This window comes from Corylus avellana, chromosome ca3, assembly GCF_901000735.1.
Source record: "Corylus avellana chromosome ca3, CavTom2PMs-1.0".
Taxonomy (NCBI): domain Eukaryota; kingdom Viridiplantae; phylum Streptophyta; class Magnoliopsida; order Fagales; family Betulaceae; genus Corylus; species Corylus avellana.
In genome coordinates this window covers 12,412,070-12,427,657 of record NC_081543.1, presented here as the reverse complement: position 1 = coordinate 12,427,657, position 15,588 = coordinate 12,412,070, and the positions used below count along the sequence as shown (strand labels likewise).

Genomic DNA, 15,588 nt, shown 5'->3' with positions numbered 1-15,588 from the left:
CACGTCAGAATTTTTATGACGTGGTATTTCACCCCGTCAGAAAACTGTACATATTTATATATATATATATGCAGATAATTATATATAGATATATAATTATGTAGAATTTTTTTTTTTTGGGAGACTTTTTCTGATGTGTCATGTGTGGCACGTCAGAAATTTCTGACGTGCCACACATGGCACGTCAGGAAACTTCCTGCTTGGGTGGGATTTTGAAAATTTTCCCACCTTTTTTTTCTTTTTATTCTTGCCTCTTCATTTATTCCCCACACTCTCTCTCTCTCCTCTCTCAATCTCCCTCTTCTGATCTGCACAGGACGGAGTTCCTCTCTAGGGGAAGAAGAAAAGAAAATGTGAAGAGAAAAAGAAGACAAGCAGCAGATTGAAGAATAGCAAAAGAAGAAGAAGAAAAATGAAAGAAGAGAAGCAGATCTGCTTTTCTTCTAGAAGAAAAAAAAAAATAAAAGGAGAAGAGAAGAAGAACCAGAACAAGAAGAAGAGAAGATAAGAAAATTTTTTGAGTTTTTGAAGATTTTTGTTGGGTTTTGAGGTTTGGGTTTTTGATTTTTGGAAGACTTTTTCGGTTTGGGTTTTTGTAAATGGAGAAAAGAAGAGAGCTAGAGACAGTGAGAAAATGGAGAAAAGGGAGAACATGGAGAAAAGAAGTAGATCAAAAACGAATTGAAGAGAAAAAAAGAGGAGAAAAGAAGAAGCTGGCATGGGGAGAAAAGATCTGCAGAGAAATTCGCAGAGAAATTCGAATTTCTCTGCGTGAGGGAGCTGTACAGCAGGAAGGTGTGCATCACCTGCACGGCAGGAATTCTCAAAAAAAAAAAAAAAATTTAAATTAATAAATTTTTAATTCAAAAACAAAATTTCAGAAAATTTTTTTTAAAAAAAAAAAATTAATTTTTTAATTTTCTGACGTGTCAGAATTACCACGTCAGAAAATTTTCTGACGTATCTCACATGCTGAAAATTTTCCCGACGTAGTAAATGCCACCGCCGTAAAATTCTTTCACGTGAGTGTGTAACACGTCAGAATTTTCTGACGTGTTGCCTACTAACACGTCAGGAAATTTTTTTTCCTGACACCTACGTTTCTGACACTCGACACGCGTCAGAAACGACCCGTCAGAAAAATTTTCTGACGTGTCGGACACTAGAACACGTCAGAAAACTCCTGTCAGTAAAAAATGGTTTTTTTGTAGTGTGAGGGCCTGAATCCTGCAAAAAGCGCACACACAAATACACAATAATTAAGTAGACCCATTATTGCTAATACATGAACCCACCAAAAGGCCAAAACTGTGGAAGCCTATAATTGGTTTGAGCAGCAGCACAGTTAAAGAAGGGTTATCATATGATTTAGAATGCTGTAATGGCTGGAGGGGCCCAAACATGTAGGAGTTGGTGAACTGGGATTCTAGGTGGGAAGCAAATTTTGAAAGGAAAGACAGCAACATGTGCTTAATTAGGTAAAATAGTTGCAATGCCTAGGCCTGCATGCTTGAAGATTTGATGACTCTCTCTTCTTGTTGTTGTAGTTGAAGAGTACTTCTTCAAGTGTGATGGAGATGGGATCCCACCAATTATTGCTGTGAATGTCATTCATTTGTAATCATCATTGGACCCCCCTTGTTAATAAATGATTTTCAGTGAGTGTGGTGGTGAAGAATCCATCACTTCCCCCCTTATTGACCCACTTGCCACTTTTACAACCCAACAAAATATTATTACTTTTTATTTTCTAAATGATGAAGGAAAGGGGTTGCAAGAAGTCCTTCCTATTCTTGATCTAGATCGAAGAGAGAACAAGAGACAAGTTAAGAATGTTTCTAAATACAATGTAAGAAGTGGCTCATAGATAAGGCTGAAAAAATTGGATATTACAATTTTTGTAATTTTAGAAACCGTGCTTTTATTTTGCCATCATCACATTTTGTTTAGTGCTAATCAGTTTTTTTTTTTATTTTTTTTTATTTTTTTATTTTTTTTAATTTTAATAAAGTCTAATTCAAAGGCTGATTGACACTGTGGCATGAGCAAGGTGAGATAGTGATAGACTAAAGTCTAAAAGTGTGGTTTCTAACATTATTCATACAATTTTTATTGCAAATTTCTTATAAATTGACATGTTCACATTTTCTTGAAAAACTAATAATAGAAACCATTTTATTCTATTACCATCTCACCTTGCTAAAGTGGTAGTGTTAATTAGTTCTTAATTATTATTATTATTATTTTTTTTAAAAAAAAAATGGTTGATCAATTGGCACCAATAGAGTGAGATAGTGATGGAATAAAAGTGTGGTTTATGATATTGTTTTTTATAAAAATAAACGTTATGTAGATTAACACATTAGTTTGTAAAAAAAAAAAGAAAAAAGAAAATAATAATAATAATTATAGTAGCTTAGCATCCCTTCAATGCCCAATTCACTTGTTGGTTGATTTGGGTGGGCTTTAGATTTGGGCTTTTGTGCCAAATAATTATTAACCCTAATTTAATTGATTCCCTCAAGGGAAAATGTACGAATAAATCAACTTTTTCTTTAACGAAAAATAATGAACAAGGATTAAAATATTTTTGTAAGATTGATAACTTTTACTTTGGCATCTTTCATCCTTTTCCTTTTTTTCCTTTCTATTCAAAAAGTCAAAATATTAAGAGAAAATTCCACTTGAACTTTCATTAGTTTAGCAATTATACCCTTAAATTTCACTTATGGTTACTATCTTTCAAAAATTTGCAATGTCAACTATTCTGTTCAAATTCAAGGTTAAATACTAATGGAATAAGTGAAATCCCCAAAATATCTCTGTCCAAATTCAATGTATTTTTTATAATATTATAAACATCTTAAGTGTATTTTGGAGATGATTTAGCGCTGAATTTTGACAAAAAATTGTTGATATTGCAAACTTCTGAAATATGTGAAAGTAGTTTTGACTTTTTAAAAAGAAAGGAAAAAAGATGAGGCGTTAGCAAACAAGTCTGCTACTCTTCACACTTATTTATTACAATGGTTGACATGATATTTTTTAAGTAATTTTTTTTTTTTTTTTAGTGGCTAACATAGAAAACCGCTTAAAACATGCAACGTCGGCTGATATGAAATGGGTACGAAAAGTAGCATTACTAAAAAATAGTTGATAATTTTATTTTATTTCTTGTGGTTTTGGACCTTTAATAACCTGCTAATCTAAGTGGGCATTAGGCCATCCCTAAAGTTGGGCCTGGATAACTTTTTAGTTTTATGCCCTAGACTCCAATTGTTCCTATTGGGCTGAATTGCACTTTGTTTTTCTTTTATTTTTTCTAACTTGTCTACAAATTTGTATGACAAAATTCTTAACCCTTATTCAAAGAGAATAACTTATATAAGGAGGTTGGAAAAAAAAGGTGAGTTTTATGCAACTAATCAGAATTTGACTTCTAAGCCGAACTTACCAAACTTAAGTTTTTTTAAAAAAAAGCTTAACTACACCACATTATATCACATATGAAATAAAAAATTAATTGTTTGTAAAACAAAAAAAAAAAACAAAAACAAAATTGAAGGGGTGGCTGGCTGGCCACCCCTCCCTCACTTGGGGTGGCCGGCAGGGGTGGCTCACCGGCTGCCACCCCAAATCTGAATTTGGCACAAAAAGTGACTTTTGTGCAATAGGTACACTCAAGTCACTCTCTCATTCAAAACCATCGAAAGCTACCGCCCTCTCCTCCGCCGAAAGCTACGGCCCATGTTCATTGCTTCCCCTAGGGGTGGTGGAGGGCGAGTACATCTTTAATTGTCAAAATTAGAAACTTAGATCATTATTTGTCAAATTAGCAAAACTAAGTAACTTTTCGAGCAATTTTCCTTCTAATAATTGGAAATTATATGGTACACGTATTAAATAAAAAGAAAAACTTAACTTAAAACTGATTTTAAAGTCTATTTATTATGTAGCTATCCCACAAATGTTTTTTTATCTTATTTTATTTATAGAACTTATTTTTTTGCAAAATAATTTTAATCGAGATGACAATTTATAATATTCGCATGAATATAATTTAATAGCAGCATAATAGGGATAGACGAAAATATTTAATTCAAAACGATTGAAAATTTCTGTTGGTCTACGTATATTAACAAAGGCTTTAAAAAAGCATCCATAGAGGAATTAATGAATTATGAATTTGGAAAAAGAAAGGAATATGATAAAAAGAATATTACATAAACAATAAGCTTAAGCTTATTGTTTATGTCGAAGATAAGATTTTCGATTTTCTTTTTAATGAAACATAAAGAAGTATTTGGTAAAAATTAGTAGAAAATGTTGATTTAATTATTTAATTAATATTTTAATACTTTCCTCACTTGTTGTTTAAATTCATGTGAAATATTTAATTGAAAAATAAATACTACATATACTTTTAAGTGTGCACTCTCTGATGTGGTAGTGAAATAATTATTGGATCCAAAATTAATAATAATTTATCCACAAGTGGTAATTTTTAGGAAGTGTATACTTAGAAATATGCTTATAACATTTATTTAATTGAAATAATAAATAAATAAATCAATAAAAAGCTACAAATACAAAGTTTGAACTTTAACTTTGTTCTAAAGTATATGAGAAGAGAGCACGTTTTCTTTAACATATTGATTCGATATGTTTTGCTGTTCACTCCCAAAGTATATGCTTTCTCCTTAACAAGAATTTGTGTATGTTGATTTGCTTGTGCCTCTCCTAATTTTTTTATATTGTACAATTTTTTTATCATCAAAATGGGTGTCTTAAGGACAAAGTACAATTTTAAGTGCCCTACATGGGTTAGGGCTTGACACTACAAAAAAACAATTTTTTTCTTATTAGCGTTTTTTGACGTGGTGTTTCTGACGCGCGTTGATTGTCAGAAGCATAGGTGACTAGAAAAAAAAATTTCTGACGTTCTATTGTCTCACACATTAGAAAATTAAAAATTAATTTTTTTTTTTTTAAAAAAAAAATTTCTAGACATTTTCTTTTGAATTAAAAATTTATTAATTTAAATTATTATTATTTTTTTTGGGAATTCCTCTGCACGGCAGCGTGAGGAGCTGCCATGCAGATGCTGTGTTTATGGTGTGCAGAGATGGTGATCTCTGCACACCATACTCTGCACATCATGGTGCAGAGATGGTGCACTTTTTCTTCTTCCTCGATCTTCTTCTTCTTCTCTTCCCTTTTTTTTTTTTTTTTTCTTCTCTTCTTCTTCTCTTTGATCTCCCTTTCTTTTTCTTCTGCACCTTCTCTTCTTCTTCTCTTCTCCCTTTCTTTTTCTTTTTCTCTTCTCTTTTTTTTTGTTCTCCTTCTTCTGCCTAATTTCTTGGATCGCCGTGGAGAGAAGGGAGAGGAGACAGAGAGAGTGTGGGAAAAATAAAATAGGAGGAAAGAATAAAAAGAAGAAAAAACGTGGAGGGAAAATAAGAAAGGGGAAAAATTTCAAAATTTCGGCCTTTTCTTTTTTTCTTTTCCTGACGTGCAATATTTAGCACGTCAGGAAATTTTTGATGCGCCAAATTTGGCACGTCAAAAATTTCTGACGCTTCAAACTGGCGCGTCAGAAATTTTCCCCGTCAAAATTTTCTGACGTGTCACTATTTACACGTCATAAAAAAATTTCTGACGTTTTAAAATTTGCACGTCATAAATTTTTTGATGTAGCAACAAAGTAGGTACTGTAGCCACGTCAAAAAATGCTTTTTTTTTTTTTTTTTGTAGTGTGAGTACAATTTTAATAATTTGTGTGTATATATATATATATTGGGTGGGAAAGAGGGGTTTAAAAGTGAGTTTTACATGATATTTATATCATTTGGTATTAAAGAGAGTCATCACGTTGCATGTTTGCGTAAACTGATCTTTTAGGTACCTAAATTACGTCTTTGCCTTTTGGTTTCTATTAGTTATGCTTGTTTTGTTTCTGCATAAATTTGCGTTTAATAATATGGACTTAAATTACGTACACTCAACATGATCATGCATGTCCTAGTTGTCCCCAATTTAATGGCCTTGGGCGGGTTCCGCTGCTTCTTCCCCACACTTATTTTTCTCCGTGCCCATTTTACATGCACTTCGCGTGCCATTAGTGCTTTGCTCTCCTCTTATTTTTCATTGGACGGTTGGGATGGACTTTGCCGTTCTTTCCCAACTAAAATAGAAAATTTTTTAATGACTGCAACCGCAATTACCTAGGTGATTAGTAGTTAGTGATTATTTTATAACCGGTTATTAGTAGCTATTCAAACCAATAACTTGCAGTTTTGTAATCGCTTTTTTATGAGTTTTTGAGTTATTTAAGTGTTTTTGGCCATCATTGAGCTTATTTTAAACATTTTGTGCCAAAATGTTCCTAAAAAGAAGAAAATAACATGTTTTTTTTTTGCCAGACAATGTTTTTGAACAAACCTTACCAAAAACATCACATTCCACATTATATTTCACATACATACAGTCATACACGGCCAAAACCATGTCGTTTTGGATGTTATATATATATATATAATAAGCGGTTAGCAGTTATTAACCGCTTTTCCTTACTCTTAAAACCGTTAACCACAACTACCTTATGCGGTTAACGGTTTTATAACCACCCTGCTTGAACATCCCTATTTAATGCAAAGCTCACTTTAGAATTTGTTTAGAATTGCGTTAATGAATTTAAAAAATACTATTTTTTATTATTAAGATTTTTTGATTTATCAAATATCAATAAATACAAAAGAAAGTTGGAGATGGAGAGTATGCATTTAGTGGATTTAGGAATTTGAGGGATAAATATTTTGGACAAATTTATGATATTTATTTTCGTAAATACAATATATGAATGCTCTCCGTTTCAAAACAAATGAAACGAGAGGATCCATTTCCGAATAATTGACTTTTTTGGGTTCTCGGCTATATATATATATATATATATATATTAATTGAAGAGTTTGGTGTTAGAGAGCTGTTTGAATCCGCCATGGAAGGAGACAGCAGAAGAGGAGGAAGACAGGACCACCGCCACCGCCACCGCAACCCGCCTCTTCAAATTGATGAGACCTGGACCCTTAGGCCCGCCCTCGATCAGGAACACAATATTGTCCAAGCCCAGCTCTCACCGCCTTCCTCCCCTTCTTCTTCTGCTACAGAAAGCAGAATCGAACACACCGCCGCTAGTTTACCCATCTCATATCGTAACCCCAGAACCCGTCAAAATTCCAAGCGGGTGTCTGAGAATCGGCGCTCCCATCCGGTCAATTCCAAGTTTGTGAAAGAACCTGAGGTGGGTTCTTTGAATAACGAAGTGGGTTCTGTGAATTCTTTGGATTCTCAGATAGGGTCTTTGAGTATTGGGGAGAACGTCAGTGGGAAGCGAGAGAAAGATGATGAGGAGGAGGAGGAAGAAGGGAAGGGAAAAAGTAAGAAAGAGACAGTTGAGGTGTCCGAGTCAAGTGAGGGAGTGGATGGTGTTTTGAAAAGATTGGAAGAGCTGCGGTTGGGCATGGAGGAGCGGGAATTGTCGGAGGAGCAGCTGAGGATTAATGATCAACTGCAGGAGGATGAGGTAATTAAGTTAGTGAACTTGCCAATGATATGAAATTGTAGGTTTTTTAGCTTGGTGATGACTGATGATGGTCTATATGCTGCTCTGCTTATTGCTAAGTAGAGTTTGTTGAATAAGTTGAAACCTTGCTGGAATCGTGCCACGGACTTTGAGGTGAAAATTCTCCCATATGCACTTAAAAAGTTGCTGTCTGGCCAATAGAAATGGACAAATTGTGCAAAAATAAATTAAATCACCATCTTATTGATAAATAATGAGTGTATATTCATCCAAATAATAATAATAACAATAATGTTTGCATGGCCCAAGATCATATTGAACCCAGCTTGAACTGCATATTTGGCTCAAACTTGGCTGATAATGAGGTGAGTTTTTTTTAGTAAACAGTGCTCCTTTAGCCTGTTGGAAACCTTTGTTAAGAGCTAATTCCTATTTAATTTTAGGTCGCTTTTAGGGGCGAAACCAAGGTTTTTATCTGGGGAGTTGGATATACTCTAAATAGAATTTTAAAAGATGTATTTTCTAACAATTGGCTTACGGCTAAATCTTTAAGTTCTTACACAAAAGTATGTTTTCTTAAAACATCATTCATATTAAGGTAATTATAATAAAACAAGTGCACAAAGGGGGGAAAAAACAAAATTGATTATGCTAAGTGTACTTGACGTTCATTTAGCGAGTAAAAAATAACAAGTGCACAAAGGGAAAAATATAAGGAAAAAAAGAGACTCAAGCTTAAAGAAAATATATTTAGAAACTATAATATTATTGGAGCTTACAATAATGAAGAGGTTGGTCTCTTTGGGAGGTACTGAGACACTTATGGTGTAGGGCAGTGGGGCTGGCTTTGCTTAGTGAAATGGATCTTCTCTGCCCCTCTTTGTGACTTTGAAGGTTGAATTGTTTGGAAAGCTTCAAAGGAAAAGGAAAAGTGGAAGAAGAGTGAGGCATAAGCTTTTCTCTTTTTTTTTTTTTTTTTTTTTTTCCTATTCTTTTGAGAAGCTTTTGCTTGGAGAAAGAAGGGGATCGCTAATGAGGCATGGTTTTTTTTTTTTTTTTTGGCCAGGTTTTCTTTTTTGAGGGGTATTGATGAGAAACACTATTAGGAAAGTAACAAAAATGGCCATAATTATTATTTTTTCCCAGATCTTTGGGTCCTCCCCTTAACTTTGTCCCTCTTGCTATAATGAGAAAAATTATTTCTCCCCATATTATGGATAAAATGAATTGCTCATATTTGCGACACAGTTTAGTGTACATGTTCAATTGGTTCGCATTATTAATGAGAATCAGGTACTGGTGAATGATAATAACGACATAAAAGCTTGAAGATATCCAGAATGTTTCACATTAATTTGAAAAGGACGTGTACTTTGAGTTGCTATTCCCACGAAGAATATGCATTGGAAAAAAGTTTTGAGTTAGAAGTGATATGCCACTGAGATGAATCTGTTGCCAATGCGATGAATCTGTCTTAGTCTCTTCGGGTGAGAGAGAGATTAGGAGGATGCTTCTGTTAAATAAGAGCTATTGGCTGACATAGGATTATGCTTTGGAATCAAATTAGAGTATTACAAGAGGAAGTCCTTGGGTCCGTATTACAGTGTTGCTATCAGATTAAGCACTTTGTCAGTCAACATTTAGGCCCATACATGTTAAGTGTGTTTGGCCTGGTTTGATCTACTGAGTTATCTAGCTTGTTAAAGTAAAATTATGGTATACCTGTACTGAGAGTGTCATGGTTAACATGAAGGAAGACTTGGACATCAAGAAAAATAGGTCTTCCATAAGGAGTTACTTATACAGCCCCCTGTTAGGTGAAACCTAGGGGAGAGCTGGTTGGAATGGTGTGGTCATGCACTGAGAGCTGACGAGGACAATAAAGAAGTTGAATCTTAAATAGGTGAAATTCATATCTGAACATGTCAGACCAAAAAAAAAGGCAAGGTTTTGAGGTTTTGACCAATTTTTTTGAAAAGATAGCTCAGCCATAAGCCTCCAAGCTACCAAAGGATTGCCTCCTGAGCTGGCTACCATAAGATGTGGCCCGGCCCATTTTTAGCATTTGTATCTATATTTCCTCTCTAGAAATCTTGCAAGCTTTCTGAGTTGCCTTTGTGAAAGTTTTTTTTACCGTCATAAGAGTTTCCAATTATATCTTGCCTAGTTTAGGAATTCCATTCATGAAAGTGTTACGGCCTATGTAAAGTTTGTGTTCATCTATCGGCCATTACTAGATTTTATTTTTTTTAATAATTTCCAAATTAGAATCTGGTTGAAATAGATATTGGACTTGACATCTCAGACCCTTTACCCAGAATTTTATTAAATTAGATAAATTTGTTGTTTGAGAGATGATTGAAATTTTGAAATGCCAAATATTCAATGTTTTGCAAAGCAGAATGAATACGAAGATTTTAGAAGAAATCTTCCTTAATTTTAAAATCATGCCTGTGTATAGAAGAATGATGGCTTTGCGTGGTAGGAACTTTATGACTGCTTTGAATTTCTTGCCCTTTATCATCTTTTGTGTTTTTCTTTTGCAGTTACTTGCTATGGAGTCCATCTACGGAGACAATGTTTTCATGCTTGACAGACACAGCGGCTTAAGATCTTTTCAGGTTTTGCAGTAAGCCAATGTCTTAAAGACAAAGTTCAATATCCATAAAGAAGTGAATAGTCCAACACCTGTTTGTTATTTTGCAGATTCATATAGACATTGAAGCACAGGGTGAAGTTGCTATTACTGCAAAGCTAAATTCATCTGGTGATTTTGAGACCAAAATTGACAGTTCAGATGATTTCTCATACTCTTTCAAAGTCCAATATCTTCCACCAATTTTATTGACTTGTTTATTACCTAAATCCTACCCAAGCCACCTACCTCCTTATTTTACTATCTCTGTTCAGTGGCTGGATTCTAGTAGGATTTCCAATCTTTGCTCCATGCTGGACACAATATGGAGAGAACAGCCAGGGCAAGAAGTCATGTACCAGTGGGTGGAATGGCTACAAAGTTCTTCTCTTTCTCATCTTGGGTTTGATAAAGAAATAATGCTTGGTCCTTATGGCATAAGACATGCAGGAGATAGGCGTGCAGTTTCTGGAATTTTTTCGCCAGATGTTGATATTCCTTCAATAAAAAGTTACGACGATGAGAGACACCATGAGAACTTCCACAAAAACTTGCATGAATGCTGTATCTGTTTTAGTGAGTATGCAGGTAATTGTCAACCTTTGCTTGACGTATTAAATAAGATTTTTTTCCAATGATGTAAGAAAAGCAACGTTTTTGAAAAATGTTTTATAAAATAGATCTTAAAGAATTTAAAACATTATTTACATTATAGCGGTGATATAGATAAACCAACATTCTTTTTATAATACTATTATATATTTTATTACTTTATTACATGTTTTCATTTTTTACCATTAGGATCTTCCAAAATTTACCTATTTGTTTTTAAGCATGTAATCAATGCTTTGAGATTCTTATTTTTACTTTCCAATGACTTTCAAATTGATATAAAAGTAGTTAATGCAATTTTTTTTTTTTGGTTTTAAGACATTTTTAATTATATAATGTTCATCTTTTTAATATATTAAATTCAATAATTTTTTCGTCTTTTAACAATTAACCCGTGCAGCACGATTATTTTGCCTAGGTGAAGCTTAATAGGAGACCCCACACAATGTTGATGGTGCCTTCTTTTGTTTGGAGCTATTATAATTGATAGTTTATCACCTTGGTTATGTTTACTAACTACTTCGAAATAGGTTTATCATGTGTAATGCTAATCCAAAACCAGTTGTTCATTTTCTTGCATCAGGACATTGTCTTTTTTCCTCTGTACAATATTTCAGCCTAAGAGTCTTGTGTTTGTTTTTTTTGAAAGCAAATCCATATAATATGTTATAATTATAAGACTTATATAATGACCAAGGGAAAATCGCTAATCACATCTGTGCTATTACCCCAAAATGACTAGTCAATTTGGAGTTTTTCTAGAATTCCTTATAAAGCATAGTTTCACATAGTAATTAGGCAACTTGAGACTTAGCACTCATGACTATTTTTATAAACAACCTACTTTATGTAGGCTATTCCTCATCTTTGCAATATAGGACTGGAGTATTACAACCTCAGTGTACAACCTGCAGTGATTTAGGCATAGTTGTATATCCCCCCTGAATCATATGTCAAAGGACTTCCATTCTGTCACTGGTTCCAGGCTATGGTATCTTGATCAAGTTGATTTCTTCTCTCAACTGATTTCTTTTGTTAGCTATCTGCATGGATGTTCCAACTTAATATTCCAGTCTACCTTTGGTAAATTTATCATCATTTGACAATCCAATTCATATTATGTATTTTTCCCTGGTACACATACCAGGTAGTGAGTTCGTTAGACTGCCGTGCGAGCATTTCTTCTGCTGCAAATGCATGAAGATTTATTCTGACATGCATGTCAAGGAAGGTACCATAAACAAACTTCAATGTCCTAATGCAAAATGTGGGGGCATGGTCCCACCCACATTGTTGAAACGATTACTTGGTGATGCGGAGTATGAACGTTGGGAGTCCTTAATGTTACAAAAAACGCTCGATTCAATGTCTGATATTGCTTATTGCCCAAGATGTGAAACACCCTGCATAGAAGATGAGGACCAGCATGCTCAATGCTCAAAGTGCTTCTTTAGCTTTTGTACACTTTGCAGGGAGCGGCGCCATGTTGGCGCAGCGTGTATGACATCAGAACTGAGGCTTCGTATTTTGCAGGTAAACTTTGTAGATTCTTCTCTTGCATCCTTTGTTGCAATTTATTTGGTCCCTTCTGTGTTATGATGCATGCTTTTCATTTCCATCAAAACAGAATACTTTAGTCTGTCAACACTTTTTTGGTGGAAATACTGTCTTGTACCTTGTGTGGGGCTGGTGGTATACAACGATAGGAAATTGTCCATGGAATTGCTCTGCTTATGGGCCTATGGCTATGGATTCAGTTTTTTCACTTGCACCTTTGAGTTTGAAGTCCCTTTTAGATGGCTTAATTTTTTAGTTTGGTAAAATATAAGCATGTTTGCTTGAGTCTTGAGGACAGGATCTTCACATATCTATGAGGTTATAGCATTGCTTTTGGCCATGTGCTGTATGACGAAAAGCAAGTATGCTTTTTTGTCATTTCTTATTACAGTACACCAATTGCTCCATTGTGTGAGAAACCTCAGGATGTCTTCAGATATTTTTCTCCTTATTAAAAGTGTGTCCTATAAAGTTCTGGCTCGTTCTTTTTTTCTATTTACTTAATGATAGATAGATTGTCCACTGTAACCGGGGCTTTACTTGTTGCTTGATATTCTGCCTACCTTGGTTTATAATGATATCTTCTGTTATTTGAGCTTTTAGGTTTTCTTTATTATTTCCATTTTAGCATTCTTCAAGCTGTAGAAAACTTTCCATATTTCTATAAATTCAGTCTTTGCTTTTTGGTTGCAGGAGCGCCAAAATTCATCTCAACTAAAAGAGGATCAATTGCTTAGAGAACGTGAGATGATCAATGAAATTCTTAGTGTCAAGGAAGTACTTCGTGATGCTAAGCAATGCCCATCTTGTAAGATAGCAATTTCCAGAACTGAAGGTTGCAACAAGATGATGTGTAATAACTGTGGGCAGTATTTCTGCTACCGCTGTAACAAGGCGATTGATGGATATGATCATTTCAGGTATGTGATTTACAACCAGTTTAGATTTTACCAGTTATGCCTGTTTTGTTTCTTCATAAATGTGTGTTTACCGATATTGACTTAATTACTTGTACTCGTTCAAGGGAGGGGACATGTGATCTGTTCCCACAAGAAGCAATTCAGGGGTGGGAAGAGCGCATTAATCCTCGTCAGGTGTTGGGTCAGATTCGAGCTGGATTCTTTGCTCAACATGTTCATGCATGCCCTAATTGTGGCCAATTTAATGCAAAGGTGACTTAAGATTGGGTCTCTCATTTGAAGTTCTGATACTGTTAACGATGGTTATATCCAAGTTGCATGTGTAGGCTGTCACCTCCCAGTATTCTGTTTGCATTTCACATACCTCATTTAGTGAATTGAAATCTTCTTATTATAGAATTATAACCTTCATAATGATGATGCCCCAGCATTTATTATTTTAGAGACAACAGTAAAATTAAAAAGAGAAAGCCCACATTTCATAATATTGAGGATCATGCATCTGGCCATGTCCATGTCAAGATTGAGTCGAAAGTCAACCGGACCCCAAGGCATTGGTTCATCTATGACCGCTGGACTACAAAATTTTTTTCCCTCTTGATTACAACAATTTTAGATGACAACTTTTTCTGTTGAGAGCCGTCTTGAAGATCGTCTTTTTTTTTTTAATCATTTAAAGTCATGGAGTTGCATTAGTTTGACTGATATGGCTTTCTGTCAGGTTGGAAATAACAATCATATATTCTGCTGGGCATGCCAAGTTCATTATTGCTATTTATGCAAAAAGACTGTGAGGCGTAGCTCTCAGCATTTTGGACCCAGGGGTTGCAAACAGCACACGGCGGAGTAGTAGTGATTCAGTGAACACCATCAGATGTGTATAGCCTATTTGAAAGGAGCAAACCAAGCATTTGGTGATAATCTCTTTGAAGAGCACTTGCTACCAAATCTGTTGAGGCTGCTTGTGGTAATTTATATAAAATTCCAGGGTATTGAGGGAAGGCCCTTGTAGTGCAAGGCATTCAATGGCTCCCATCTTGTTCATAATTTGATTCAAACTTTTCCTTTGCTTCAGCGCTTTGCCATTACTTTCTTTCCTTTGGGTGATGTTTTGAGTGTAATTTTTGTTTGGTTCCATGTCGGATGTCCTCTGTAGATAGAGAGCTGTTGTTGTACTGAGCATGCTCTTCCAGTTTTGGAGTTGAGAGCTTGAGAGTATTCAACCAGAAAAAAGTGACAAAAAATAAAAACTGAAAACTTTTGAGTTGATTTGTACCATTTTGATAGTTTTAATAAGCTGGTATAAGCACACGTTTATGCTAAAAGCTTCGTGTTTCTTTTCTGACATTAATTTTCACAAGTGTTTGATTTTACAAAATATTAATGTTACTCTTTACACTTATTTCACATCGGTTGACGTTAATTGTTTTAAGTGACTTTTTATGTCAGTCACTACTTTATTATTATTTTTTTTTAAATAAAAAGTCACTTAAAATAGATTACGCTAGCCTGTGTGAAGAGTAGCATTACTCTTTACATAAACGAGCATAAATTTTTTGGCATTATCATACTTTTTGTTGCATTACTATAACATATAAAATGGTGCTGAGTAAATTAAAACTAATTGATGCTTGTTCTATGTTATCATCCTCAAACAACATCTAGACTTGCATTGTCCATCTCTTTCTGTTGATGTGGATTTTTTGAGTCTAATCTCTCAATCTCATCGGATGTCTGAAAAATTACCAAACTGACCTAAAATGAAATATAGGTCATGCAATTAGTAATCATACAAAACATGTCTAAGATGACAATTTTAGAACCAAATGCATATTTAAAGAGCGTGAGAAATACAAAAAAAAAAAAAAAAAAAAAAAACTTTGAATGCATAAATAAAATATGATCATATCTTCAAAATATGTCAAAAGACTATTCTACCTTAGAATTTCCTTTGGGATGAAGTTTTTTTTTCAAATTGAATCGGAGAAAAAAATTTCCAGTTCATGACATGTAGGCATTCTCTACCTCCATTTGACATTGCTCTATTAGGCTTTCTCTCATTGCTACCTGTCGCAGAAGTTTGAGCAATTCTAATGTGACCGATCATCCTTTTAGACCAGTTACTAATCATAACCTTGGCCCTTTTTAGGCGGATTCCTCCTCTTTTTTATTTTTTTCTTTACCCCATTTTTACTTTTAATGATAGCTTGAATAAAGTAAAGAAAAATAAAAAAGAAATAGCATTGAAACCTCCTAGGATTTATAATCGCTAAAACGGGCGG

General features: G+C 34.3%; 1 protein-coding gene across 1 annotated transcript; it reads left to right on the top strand.

Moving 5' to 3' along the window:
- The first annotated feature begins 6,947 nt into the window (after window positions 1-6,947).
- On the top strand, window positions 6,948-14,577 carry LOC132176313 (uncharacterized). Its single transcript, XM_059588481.1, has 7 exons — window positions 6,948-7,582; window positions 10,129-10,203; window positions 10,289-10,805; window positions 11,977-12,362; window positions 13,080-13,306; window positions 13,411-13,558; window positions 14,028-14,577. Exons 1-7 carry the CDS (start codon window positions 6,998-7,000, stop codon window positions 14,154-14,156), a joined length of 2,067 nt encoding a protein of 688 aa, XP_059444464.1. The 5' UTR covers window positions 6,948-6,997; the 3' UTR covers window positions 14,157-14,577.
- Window positions 14,578-15,588: the final 1,011 nt, after the last annotated feature.